The sequence below is a fragment of the Peromyscus eremicus genome, chromosome 15 (genome assembly GCF_949786415.1).
Source record: "Peromyscus eremicus chromosome 15, PerEre_H2_v1, whole genome shotgun sequence".
NCBI lineage: Eukaryota > Metazoa > Chordata > Mammalia > Rodentia > Cricetidae > Peromyscus > Peromyscus eremicus.
Window position 1 is genome coordinate 58,675,143 of NC_081431.1, and position 13,235 is coordinate 58,688,377.

General features: G+C 54.7%; 2 protein-coding genes across 4 annotated transcripts in view; one reads left to right on the forward strand and one right to left on the reverse strand.

Annotated features, from left to right (window-relative positions):
• Positions 1 to 1,639, forward strand: part of Adora1 (adenosine A1 receptor) — a 34,891-nt gene extending 33,252 nt beyond the window's left edge. For all 3 annotated transcript variants that reach the window (XM_059280352.1, XM_059280353.1, XM_059280351.1), the window contains one exon: positions 550 to 1,639. In XM_059280352.1, the coding sequence (XP_059136335.1) occupies positions 550 to 1,189 (640 nt within the window). In that variant the 3' untranslated portion in view covers positions 1,190 to 1,639. The remainder of the gene's footprint in view (positions 1 to 549) is intronic.
• A 2,208-nt stretch (positions 1,640 to 3,847) lies between these two features.
• Positions 3,848 to 10,628, reverse strand: Mybph (myosin binding protein H). Its single transcript, XM_059280355.1, has 9 exons — positions 10,400 to 10,628; positions 10,180 to 10,314; positions 9,329 to 9,496; positions 6,925 to 7,013; positions 6,445 to 6,640; positions 6,135 to 6,274; positions 5,451 to 5,610; positions 4,244 to 4,380; positions 3,848 to 4,126 (listed from the first exon to the last, which is right to left on the reverse strand). Exons 1-9 carry the CDS (start codon positions 10,626 to 10,628, stop codon positions 3,902 to 3,904), a joined length of 1,479 nt encoding a protein of 492 aa, XP_059136338.1. The 3' UTR covers positions 3,848 to 3,901.
• Between the last annotated feature and the right edge of the window lie 2,607 nt (positions 10,629 to 13,235).

Below are 13,235 nucleotides of genomic sequence, written 5' to 3' on the forward strand. Positions count from 1 at the left end.
CTTCCTTCCTTCCTTCCTTCCTTCCTTCCTTCTTTCCTTTTCCTTTCTTTCTTTCTTTCTTTCTTTCTTTCTTTCTTTCTTTCTTTCTTTCTTTCTTTCTTTCTTTCTTTCTTTCCTTCTTTCTTCAAGACAGGATTTCTCTGTGTAGCCCTGGCTGTCCTGGAACTCACTCTGTAGACCAGGCTGGCCTTCAACTCAGAGATCCACCTGGCTTTGCCTCCCAAGAGCTGGAATTAAAGATGTGCACCGCCACCGCCCAGCTTCTGTTATTATTTTTATCACTACTCAGAATTTCCTGTCTCTGTTAGAGGAGAAATGAGGCTAGAGTTTACAAACTCTGGGCTAATCTTAGATCTTAAAGATTAAGACCCTGAGCTAAACACACACACACACACACACACACACACACACACACACACACACACACATACATCACCTTGGAGGTGGAGAAACCTCCTCTTAGAATCCTAGGGGCAGGTGGGCCTCAGGGGAGGGGTCCACATATATAATCATGGGCCACTTCTCATACCCTGTCCTTCTTCCCTCCAGGTACAAAACAGTGGTGACTCAGCGCCGGGCAGCAGTGGCCATCGCTGGCTGCTGGATCCTCTCCCTGGTTGTAGGCCTGACACCCATGTTCGGCTGGAACAACCTGAGTGTGGTGGAGCAAGACTGGGCAGCTAACGGCAGCGTGGGGGAGCCCGTGATCAAGTGTGAGTTCGAGAAGGTTATCAGCATGGAGTACATGGTCTACTTCAACTTCTTCGTCTGGGTGCTGCCGCCACTGCTCCTCATGGTTCTCATCTACCTGGAGGTCTTCTACCTGATCCGTAAGCAGCTCAACAAAAAGGTGTCGGCCTCCTCTGGCGACCCACAGAAGTACTACGGGAAGGAGCTGAAGATTGCCAAGTCACTGGCCCTCATCCTCTTCCTCTTCGCCCTCAGCTGGCTGCCGCTGCACATCCTGAACTGCATCACCCTCTTCTGCCCGACCTGCCAGAAACCCAGCATCCTTATCTACATCGCCATCTTCCTCACGCATGGCAACTCAGCCATGAACCCCATTGTCTATGCCTTCCGCATCCACAAGTTTCGGGTCACCTTTCTGAAGATTTGGAACGACCATTTCCGATGCCAGCCCAAGCCTGCCATTGACGACGACCTCCCAGAGGACAAAGCCGATGACTAGACTCTGCCCTGCTCCCTCCAACCCACATCCGGTGGCTCTCTGCTCATCCCTCGGATCCCAACCGCCCCACTGCTCTTCCTCAGTTTCCCCAGCTGGGCTGTGGGTTGTGGGCACCAGGGAGGCTCTGAAGAGATGCCGTAGAGCAGAGCCCCTTCTCCAAGGAGCCAGTTGCCCTGTGCCTTGGGGAGCTGGAGGAGGCTTGGAGGTGGGTCAGGCTATGGCAGGGAACTGGGTGCCCTGAGGTGAGAGGAGTGTGTTGAGGGCCCCATATCCAGCTGTTCTACAGTCCAACAGGGGAGCCTGCTGTTAGGTGTTGGTGGCCCAAGGGACCAACTTCAAGGAGAGGATAAGACCCCTCAGAGGATGGATAGAGAGAAGTGGGTATGCCCTGGCTTTTCTTTCTCTCCTGTTCTGTAGGAAAGATAGCAAAGTTCAGGAAAGGAGACCTCATCCCCATACAGGTACTGTGTTTCTGGCCATACAGGTACTGTGATGCCTGCAATCCTTACCCCAACAAGCCTGGGGTTATACTTGGGCAAGGCAGAAAGAACGGGACCAAGGATCGTTTCTCACCTTTTCTTTATTCACAACCCTGGACTGCCTGCCAGTGGGCCTCTAAGCACAGGGGAATAAGCATGGTCCAGTAAGTGCTGGCCTCGCGCTCATGTAGCCAGCAGGGGGCAGCACTGAGCCCTTTTGCCCTGAACTTCCTGGGAGTTCCTAATGTAACTTTCTGTCTTCTGGGCCACCGAATGTCACCAACTCTCAGAAAGAGATAGGCCTGGACGCTCCTGGATGACACGATCCCTGCTTCTGGGCCCCAGGAGAAGAGAGCCCCAGAAAGGACAGCCCTTGGAAGCACTCTGCTTGAGTGGGAAGGAGGAGGAAGTCATCCAAGAGGGTCCCAGGCGACTATAGGCACTCCTGGTATGGAGTACGGTAGGCCAGACCAGACCAGAGGAGACTGCTCTCTTGAGAGTGTGACCGATTGCCTTGCCAGTGTTGAAATACCCAAAATGCTCCTGGGGGCGGGGGATTAAGCTCAATTTTTAGGGGCTTCAGAAGCTGTGTTATGAACAGAGCGTAGGCCTTTGTGGGTCTCAGTTAGGACCAATCCACACCCTGCTGAGCCTGGATTTCTTCCTTGTGTGGACAGCAGGCAGGGGAAGGTGACAGGTTCTGAGTGTGAATATTGACTCCAAGTCTTGATTCCAGGCTCTTCCTTCAGTTGGAGGTGAGGCGTCCCTGGCTCTCAAGGAGGTCCCTACGTCTAATAAAAGACTGTGAACCCTTGTGGAGAGTGCGGTGCTGGCACTACCCCCGCACTGGCAGAGGGCAACTAGACCACCTCAGCAGGGACGATTTGATGAGGGGAAACGCTGGGAGAGGGGTGTGGAGGCAGATGGGAGGAGGAAGGTTCCAGAGACGGTGTATCTGTTGCTATAGTTACACATTTAGGGTAGCACATGGTGAATCAGAAAGCAAGATCCAGAACATTCACATGTCTAAAAAACGTCCTGTGCTATCATGAGACCCTTCCGGCTGGCACCTTCCTGGTGGTGACAGTATCTGCTCTGTATAGCAACATAGTATCTTCCCATTCACCTTGACACTCACTACCACAGAAGCCCCACGCTGGAACACCACACACATTTATTTGACTGCTTCTCACCCAGTGTACAGCTCTGCAGGGGGGGGGGGACCAGTCACTGCACCTTTGGGGCACTCTTGTACCCATGAGGCCTGACCTGAGGCCTGTCAAGCCCACTCCTGGGTCTGGACTCCAGCCTCTGGCGGAGGGAGGCCTTCAGGTACCAGAGGCCTCTCTCTCCATTAGCTGTTCCTATGGCATCTTGGTCTTGGGTATCCGTGGAGAGACATGATGGGCCTGGAGGCCCGATCCTCAGGTCTGCAGGACCTGGCAGAGAATGTCCTTCTGAGCCCTGGCATGTGACCAAGCTGCCAGAAGAGAAGTTGGGGAGTCAGGTAGAGAGCCGCCCCCACCTTTCTCTGTCCTTCCTCAGGCTCAGTTCTCAGTGCTGAACTCTGCCTAGTGTAGCTCTAGAGACTTCTAGTTCATCCAGAGCCTCGGAGCCACCAAATGAAGAAGGTAGGGCAGGGCTGGGTCCCCACTTTTCTGAGGAGGAAAAAGGTGCAAAGAGAATACCTATGTTTACAGTCACTCAAAGCCAAGACTAGACCCTGTCCTGTGACCACCCACTGGACCTGTCCCTTCCAGACCTCACCAGCATGGCCCAGCCCTACACGGTCTTTACCAAACTGAACGTGCATGCTAGTTGTCTTCAGCTGCAAAATTGTACCCACATCTGTCTACTGCCTTCCCTCCCTAGCCCTTCTCCAGTGAAATTTTGGGCCTAGGAAGTAGGTTCTCCCTTCCCAGTCTCCTCTTTGACCTTGCTCTCACTGGAGGTAGCTGAAGGGGTGGGTCCATCTGCTCACCTGTCTCCTTGTCCCAAGTCTCTGCCCATATTGCTTCTCAGTGTGTGGCGGAGGCTGAAAGAAATCCTGCAGGTTAGAGCTTGGGGGGAGACAGGAGGGAACTGACAGGTTCGAGGTCAATGATCTCCAGTGCCCCAGTCCCCAGCTAGAACATCTTCCCACTTGGAAAGTCACACAAACTGTCCCTACGCTTTGTCTCCTTCCTGCTCCAGTTTTCACTTTAAGCTCCAAAGAAGGAATCTACCTGTCCCCTCATGGCCAGGCACTAAGGAAAACCTTTAGACTCCCACCTTTGACCTCCAGTCGGCAATCCACAGAGGCCTCCCCTAGCACGTTGATGGCCTTGCAAGTGTAGACCCCAGAATCAAAGGGGCTGGGCTTCCGGATCTCCAGGGTGCAGACCCCTTGCTCAGAAACTGCGCGGTACTTGGGATCACCTTGGATGTCCATCTTGTTTTTCATCCAGATGATCTTGGGCTGGAGGCAAGGTCAGATGAAGGATAACGAAGTGAAAACATGGATTGGAACCAGCTCTCAAGAGACAGTTTCAGCCCTTGCTGCCTCTGCCCGCCCCACCAGCCCAGGGACCCTCACCTTAGGTGATGCTCGGACGCTGCAGAATAGCTGCGTGCTATAGCCAGGAGTGGAGGTGTGGTCAGCCAGGGGCTGGGTGAACGAGGGGGCTTCCGAGAAGTCTCGTTCAACAAACCCCTTGGGTTTGGCAGTAATATCTGGGGAGAATGTGAGGTTATAGGAATGGAGGGGGGGCTTCAGAAGACTGGCCTCAACCCCCAAGCTTTGGGAAGCTCAGCCTGGTCAACAACATGTGGAAACTGTCAGGCACCAGAGCAAGCCTCGCTGAGTGGAGTTGAGGCAGGTCAGAAGGGGAACAGCGAGGAATGGGCGGGAAAGCCAGAGCCACAGGGGGGTGAGGTAAGCCGAACATCACTTTGCATTTCTGTCTGTCTCTGAGACCTGAGTGGCTTTCCTTTCTTCTAAACACAAAACTCTGACGGCCATGCTGCTTGGGCTTCCAGGGTGAGCGAGGTGGCTCAGTGGGTAGGGGTGCCTGCCACCCTGAGTTCAATCCCTGGGACCCAGAAGGTAGGAGGAGAGAACGGGCAAGTTGTCCTTAGAGTCTACATGCGCGTGCACGCGTGCATGGGCACACACACTCACACACAAATAAATGTAATTAAAATGAACAATAATTAAGCGTGTGGCTTCCAGGGTCGCTGTAATGTGTACGTTGTGGGGAGGATCTGGGACAGGCAGGGGTCAAGGTGGAGTCCTGAAGTTTCACATTTGACTCCACTGACCAGATGCCTGATGGAGACAGTAAATACCACAGCCAGTCTTTGGATGGGGAGGTGTCTGTCTTTACAGGTTGCCAGTGTACCTATCAGGTCTACGTCACCCTTCAGAGTGTGCACCTGGGGACACCGTGCAAGAAACCCAGTGACTTCTGTGATGTGAGCAGCCGCAGTCCTCTTTAGGGGTACACAGCCTCCTGAGGGGCACTGCTCATTTGCATGGCTATACTCTGGTGTTTGCTAAAATCTGTCAGTCACACCGGCTATTTACAGTCACTCCACGTCAGTGTGTGTACGCACTTGCACATACACTCACGCAGAACTGTTGAGTGTGTGTGGTGGTGGTGGGGGGAGGCAGCAAATGTTCCAAGGAGCAGTGACTGAGGAGAAGCCTAGAGGGATGTGGGGACACGGAAGAGGAAGTAGTGACAGATGTTGGTAATACCACTCCTGATTTCGATGTCCTGCCCGGGCTCGAAACCGCTTACCTGCCTTCTGGATGTGAGCCAGCTCCTTGGTGGTGGTGGCCGAATCACTGAGGCCACACAGGTTTTCTGAGAAGACCCGGAAGGAGTAGGAGTTGCCAATGATGAGGTCTGAGATGGTACAGGTGGTGGGGTGGTAGCGCTCCAGCACTGTGAACCATTGCTGCAGGGACCGTGACTGGGTTACCCTCAGCCCTTACCCAGTTCTTGTCTCCCCTGCTTACCCTAATCCTCCTTGGAGGGGCTCATTCCACGCCCCAGCTTTGGGAGGCTGAACCATTCAGCATGGGACTTGAGGGACTCGGAAGTGGGAGAAGGACTTCCTGGGTCACTCTTATGAGCCAAGAGCCCCCCTCCTGTAAGTGTGGCTGGCAGACAGGCAGCCTCAATACCTGGGCACTTTTTAGCCAGGTGGGTTCCCAGCCCCCAGCCCCAACCGCCTGCATCAAGGTCTACATTTAGCGGATTCCCAGGTGATTTATATACATGATAAGATCGTTCCTTGGCAGCCCAGTGCAATGCACCCTGAAGACTGAGGTATAGAGAGGGCAGACGCTTGCCCGGGACCATGTAAGGAGTCAGTTAGCAGTAGCTGGTCTAGTCTTCATCCTGAGCCTCTTAGTGGGATAGACCTTCTTGGCCTGGACCACTTCTCTCCCACCCCTGTTATGCCCCAGCCAGCCTCACCCCTGTCTTCTTGTCTGCCTTCTGCACTGTGTAGCCCAGGAGCTCTGTGTTGCCTGTGTCCTGGGGTGGAGTCCACTCGAGAGCCGCATTGCAACCCCAGACATCCAGGAGCCTGATGCTGCTTGGGGGCCCGGGCTTCTCTGCAGGACCAGATGATGAAGGGAAGTGAGGGGAAGCAGGCCTGCTACAAAGTCTCCACACTCAAGATTTGGCACTTGCCGTGATACCCTAGCCTTCCCTCACCCACCATCAGCCCCGGGATGTGGGGGACAAGGGTTTTGAGACAGCCCTTCCCCCTCTGCCCTTGTACCAATCACTAGGATGTCAATGTTGGCCTTGGCTTCCAAGCCTTCCAGTTGGACAGTGAGCTCATAGCGGCCTGAGTCTGAGCGCTGAGCTGAGCGAATAAAGAGGATGGAGTCCTGGTCTCCGCTGCGTACATTTACCCTCTGGCTGTCCAGGGCATGGCCGTTGTGGGTCCAAGAGGCCTGCGGCTTGGGCTTCCCCTGACAAGGATGGGTTTGGTGTAAGTGCAGATTGGTACAAGCGCCCCACCCTAGCTGTGCCTGGGAAACCTGTCCTGCTGATCCCATGATTGCAGCCCAGAGCCACATCTTCTAGTGTGGGGCCTGCCCTGGCGGCCGCCCATCTGTCCATGACAACTGAATTAGATGCACAACTGGGGGGGCAGCCATCTGGATGGGTCCCAGGCAGACTCCAGTGAGAATCCTGACATTCGCAGGTCCCACTCCTGACGCATCAGAGGCCGTTATCTGTGAGGCATGCTTACCTGGAAAGGGATTTGCAGGTTGATGGACTCTCCTGCCCGGCGGATGTAAGTCTGCCGAAGGTGTCGGGGAACACGGATCTTGGGGGCTTCTGCGTGAAAACAAGTGTCTGGGCTTAGGCCAACTGAGTGAGGGCGTCCGAGGCAGAAGGCGAAAGCGAGTGTGGGTTCCCGGCTAGGCAGGACAGGTCCTACTTAGTATATTCCGAACAGCTTGGGCTGCCTCTTCGCTGGGAGGGCAAAGCCTTCAACGCTGAGACTGAGGGACCCAAATCCCTTTAGGCCTTTGGGTTGCCGAGAACTGAGAGGCTCCAGAGAGGTCAGGGACTCTACAGTGTGAACTGGTTGGTATCTCCGGCATTCCCTTGGCGCCTCAACCTTGCCAGGCTGGGATTTACCCTGAGGCCCAGGCATTCTCAACCTCCAGATGGGCCTGGCTGGCTCTCTGTCTCCCCCTGGAGGGAGGCAGGTTCTGCACCTGTCGGCCAATGTGCCTAGAGAGGGAACGAGTGTGCGGGCTTCCTGCCGATACACAGCATATGCACCCAGGGTCCCAGGACTTTTCCTGAGAATGTGGAACCTTGTTGGCTCACATCTCTGCCTCTAGGGCTGCTGGGAGGCTCAGGCTCTTCGCACAGAAGCTAGAGCAGGTACCCAAGCTTCTGCTCAGTGTCGTGGTGGTAAGTCCTCCCTGAAGTCTTAGTTCAGCCTCCTACTCTGGTAGGAACCACTTTCCTGACAATGGCCTAGTCAGGTGCCATTGGACATTCCAAGAAAAACTGCAGCAACTGCCATTCCTGTCCCTGGGGGACGGTGTGGGGACTGAGCCTGAGCCTCCGAAGCAGTAAACAGGTGGTAGCAGCTGGTCAGTGGCATGTAGGAGGACATAAGAAGGAACACTGTGTCTCCAAGGATTAGCTGAGCAGGCACTTGGCTTGGGAGCATCATGGTTTGGAATGCTCCAGGGACCTCTCCAGGAGGTCAGGCATGCCTGGCAGCTCCAGGTGGCCAAGAGGAGGGGACAGCTGAGCAGCTGAGGATCCTGGACAAGGCCCCCACCCTGCCCTGCCCAGCCCACGAGAAGTCCGGCTGTTCCCAGCTTGTTCATAGCCTCCTCCCCACTTTCTCTCCAGGAAATCCCCTTCTCTCCTGCCAGAGGAATTTTAATGGAGAGGTGGGTGCTGAGTCTGACTTTCCCCTTCAACACCAAGGTCTCAGAGGCATCTCAAAGTCTGAGCGTCTTGGGGCCCTGGGGGAAGATCTGGGACTCTGCCAACCACAAGGACTTCCTAGCACCTCCAGGCTGGAATCAGCACAGGCATCCTGCTGCTGCTCACAAGGTGGTGGGAGGTGTGCTATCTCACCCAGATAGTGTGGCTTTTGAAAACCACCAGAGCAGACATTGAGCAGCTTGGTGGCTATGAACAAGCCTGTGTGGGCATCAGAATCTGAGACTGTTGAAAGACTGGGTCGCTCTGTGGGAGTCTCTGGGCCCTTTGGGATCTGCCTGGTTTGAATAAGCTATGACAGTCTGGGGTCTGGTTTTCCATGTCTTTAGACCTTAAAGCCGTGTATTTCCTTGAATCCAGATCTGAGCCCTCCTATGGCTGAGAGCCCTCTCTTCCCAGATGCCTCGTCTGGAAAGGCAGGCTCTATCTCCAGCCTCTGTCCATCCCTCAAGGAACAAGAAGGAAGATGGAGAAGGTCTCAGACCACCTGCTTGCCCATGTCTCTCTTCACCCCGGGGGCCCTGCACTGTCCCCAGAGACCTGAGATCAGACCAAATGACTCACTGTCATTAACAGTCTGAAACCTGAGCAGCTTTGGGAGGGGAGTCGGGGGACTAAGGCTAACGGCACCCTGCAAATAGAAATATTAGCAACAGGGACAGCAGCTGGTCCTGGGGCCTCTCAGAGGCACTGCCCTTTGGGGATGGAAGAGCCTCACAGACCCTTTGCACAGCCTCCTCTTCCCGCTAGGGCCAGGGTACAACAGGGGACGGGGGCCTTCCCTGTGTTCCGGAACCTCGGGAGAGCCTGGAACCCAGGTTTGAGGAAACAGAAAGGCAACAACTCCCATGGCTTCAGAGATTAAGATTAGGAAAAAGAAAGAATGGATGGCTTCTAGCGCTGGGAGCCTGAGCGTCATCCCTGGGCAGCAAGGATCTGCTCCCTGATGGTGGTGGTGTGTGTGGTGGGGGAGGGGCTGGACCACTCAGGGAAGTGGCTTCTTGGACCTCCTTCTTGCTGCTGAAGAGCCTGAACCTTTCACAAGGCAAGACACGCTAGCATGTGGCTTGTGCATGTGAGTGTGAGATGGGAGAAATGGCTGCCTGGGTCCCATTGACCATGGCCTCAGTTTCCCCATTATATCCAGTCTGTGAACAAGAGGCAGAGAGGGGCTTTACCAATGATCTCTTGGATGTGGACAGGCTGGTCCAGCACAGCTGCGGGGCCTGCCCCCGAGGGGCTCACTGCAGTCACACGCAGGAAGAACTTGTCTCCCAGGGCCAGGTTCCGAACCGTCTGCTGGGTCACCATCACGGGCCGGGGATTCACAGGCACCCATTCTGAGGCTGAGGGCAGTGGGGAACGTCTGGGTTTTAGTGGTGTGGCAGGGGCATCCTTCTCACGGGGCTTCCCTTCTCAAGGGTGATGGACAGAAGCTGACCTCGCTCTTGGACTGTAGTCTCTCTTGCCCCCTTCCCTGATTTTGTAGCATCAAATAACACCAAAGACAGCTGGTGTTAGAGCTCTGGGAAGGTGGCCAGAGGTGGGGGGGATGCAGAAGGCCAGAGAAGGTTGGGCACGTTCACCAAGTCACACAAAGTAAGGTAGGGGCAGAGACAGAAGCCAGGCTGAACGTGGCTGTCAGGGACTACTTTCCCTAGCGCTCCTTACTATCTCTTATTTAACTGTCCCCCTCCTCTCTATCCCCCCCCTTTCTGCCTCCTGGGTTAACTCCCCCTGAAAAAGGTTTTCTGAGATTCAGTACTTCCTCCCCTTCCTTCCCCCACCCCCTTCTATTACTCAAAGTCTCCCTGGAGCTGGAGGATGGGAGGTCTCCTGAGGTCATTGGACCTCTCTTTTCCTTCAGAGGTTCCTATGGAGCAGCAGGTGGTAGCCAGGCAGTTAAGACCACGGCTTACACCTTCTCCCTTTCTCTCCCCGTGAACTGACCCATTGCAGGGACCGGGCTTGCCCCTGCTGTCCTGGCCCCAATCATCTGGGTGGAAGTAGGGCTAGGCCTGGTACTCACCGCCCTCTCGACAGAGCTCCAACACGTAGCCTTGAAGCCCCAGTTTCCCCAGCTTCTCGGGGGGCTCCCAGCTCACAGTCACAGAGCTGTGGCTTACATCCTCCAAGGTCAGCTGCAGTGGGGCACTGGGGACATCTGGGGGAGGGGGAGCCAGGGTGAGATGAAGAGCCCCTCCCCGCATACCTGCCTCCCTTCTCCAGGTACCCCCACATCTAGTCACCTTCACTTGGAGGGTCAGGCTTAGGGGTTGCGGGTACAGCAGCAGCTTCAGGGCCTGCAGGGTCCAGGGCCTGAGATGCAGGCTTCTGTGGCTCTGGAGCCTGCTCTTGCCCCGGGGACTCTGATGCTGTGGCCTCTCCAGAAGGCTCCGTGGTTGGCACTTTGGCAGGCTCAGGCACTGTCTCCCCTGGACTAGAGACAGAAGCATCAGAGGTGGCTTTTCCTGTCATTTCTGAGCTGGTTGTGGGGAGGGGGTCAAGCTGGAGTGTTTAAGGGTCAGCTGCAGGTCTGGGCCACCCGGGTGCCTGAGAGACCTAGGTCCAGGCTTATATAGACAGGGGCTGCCCCACCCCCAGCACACCATTCCCAGCTGTGGGGTCAGGTCAGGCAGGGGGACGGGGGGCAGGGAGCACCCAGGCCAGGAATAGCTCTGGGGAGGAACTGCAAGGGCCCCTTGAGGAGAATACTACCTCGACATCACCCGAGCTAGACCTCACAGCCAGGGTGCCAGTGCCCAGATTGGGGAGGGCATAGATAGGTGAACTGGGACATCGCTGGCCTTGGTAACGAGACTGGCCATCCTGAAGAGGAGATCAAGTTAGTTCCACGAGTCTGGTTTCCTCGGGGCTCCCCTTGGGCCCCAGTCTCCATGGAGTGGAGCCTGGAGTTAAGGATATGTGAACCAGCCATCCTTGTGAACATTCCCACTTTTACCTATTCACTCTACCTTGGTTCCCCGTTCTCTGGGGACTCACACTTGTACTGTGTGAAACTAAGGCCCCCACAGAGGAGAGGATTGAGATGCCCAAGGTGAGGCTGGCCAGAGGCAGGCGCTCCAGTGTGAATCCTAAGGAAAGGGACCATCTTGGTTAGTTCAACTGCTGTGGCATCATGCCATAGGCTCTGTGAATCGTAAACAACAGAGAGTGATTTTTCTCGTGGCTCTGGAGTCTAAGACCATGGCCCCGGCATCCAGTGAAGGGCTTTGTGCTGAGTCAGAATAGAGAAGATGGGCAAAGCCAGACAGAGAGAAATGGGCTAAACGCATGCTTTTTATCCAGTTCCCACTCTGGAGATAACTAACCCACTCCTTAATAATGACATTAACTAAGTTATGGGGGAAGTGTCCCATGGCCTAATCACTTCTTTAAAGGCTCCACGTCTTAAAACTGTTAGTGACCATTGGCGGAGTTTTAGAGGGAACATTCAAACCATAACAGGGACCAAGCAAGCCTGTTCCTGTTTCTGTGGCAAGGCGTGGAAACCTCCATTTTCACTAATTCCCAGGCCTGCTGAGAACCCCCACCCTTGAAGACAAGGCAAGCAGACTTGAATTTCCTAGCCTCTTCAAAAGGGGACGTAGGCACAGACGTTCCCAGTGTGGCAAATGGAGCAGGGTCAGCCACATTCCTAGTCCCTGATTCATTTATTCCAGAAGCTGTTAAGATTGGTAATAATTTGAAATCCAGAAAATACCATGTGTCAGGAAGGAGGAGGAGCAGCCAGCAATTCTCACCGTGGGTGGGAGTGTGGATCAGAGCAGTGACTGAGAAAAAGGAGGCAGGGACTTGGTGGCAGCGACATTGTGCCTAGCCGGTGGCTCTGGGCGTCCACCTCTGGACTCCCAGGAGACACGGATGAGACGATTTGTGGAGGTATCACTTGTAACAGCACAAGGTATGTAGTTATGTAGTTCTAAAGCAGAAGCCAGGTGACGGTGAGACACCCCGGCTGACCTCACAGGCCAAAGGGCGAATCGCAGAAACACGATGATCATTTTGTCCTTGAAATCCAAAGCCAGAGCCACATGAAGCCTGGATCTTCAAAGTGCATCCATAGGTCGTTAGCCCAATAAAAAGGAAGGTAAGGCCAAGGTTAGCCTAAAATGACAGCCTCTGGCCGAGGGGACACGTGACTGTAGAGGCTGCAGAGTGTCACTGAGGTTTGTTTCCCCTTCAATATACAGAAGCTCTTTAGATTAGATGAGTATCTCTCACACACTCTTAAGCAGGCATGGTGCAGCCCACAGTTTAGGGATAAATGGACATGTAATTTATTTAGGGCTGTCGACAGCATTCTGGTTCTCCCTCTCGTTGGGGATGGGCACAGCAGTATAGCTGTCTCTCAATCCCTACTGTCCTCTACGGAGTGTCAGTGGAGGGCCTGAGGAGCCTCTGGGTCCAGCTCTGCCTGGGTGTTCTCTGTGAGGTGACTCAGTGTTGTGCTGAGCAGGGAGACCCGATCTCCACGCTGGCTTCTGACACTGAAGCTATAAGTGAATGTGACTAACTCGGCAGGACCCTGAGTCAGCCCTGAGAACCTGTCCCTAACTGGGAGAAGGGGGGCCTCAGGAGACAGGGGAGCTTCCTACAGGAGGCTTCAAAGACCCTGTGTGGTAAGGCGGACAGTGGGCAGGAGTCAGGGACTGCGTGGCCCACTAGGCAGCACAAAATACCAGGTATCCTCTACCTCTAAGACCCTGGCCAAGCACCTTGCTTTTAGCAGAGTGGTAACCTTGGAAACAGCCGCATGTGCCCGGCTCCAGCTGGTTCAGATTTCAGGGCAACAGATTGCTATTGGCTTCTCTATGCCTCAATGCAGAGTCCCCGACATCCAGCCAGCTAATGATTATCCCAGGTCGGATAATCCAAACATCAAAGAACCCACAGACAGAATCCCAGTCAGTTTAGAACACAGCCTATCCAGGCTCCCTGAATAAAGTCATGTCCGGGCTCCTGGAAGTTCCCAAGACCCTGGTGAGAGCGTCCCCTCCCCGCAAGGGCTGGAAAACTGGCTTGTCTTCGGAACCAATGCCTTCCATTCTCCTCACCTGCTGT

Bases quoted from the DNA above. Each gene is read 5' to 3' on its own strand.
- Mybph (XM_059280355.1), bottom strand. From the start codon at position 10,628: ATGACAGGAAAAGCCACCTCTGATGCTTCTGTCTCTAGTCCAGGGGAG. The intron at 7,014-9,328 runs GTAAAGCCCCTC...GTTTTCACGCAG, and splicing joins CCACATCCAAGAGATCATTG to AAGCCCCCAAGATCCGTGTT. The intron at 4,381-5,450 runs GTAAGCGGTTTC...CATTCTCCCCAG, and splicing joins GGCTCACATCCAGAAGGCAG to ATATTACTGCCAAACCCAAG.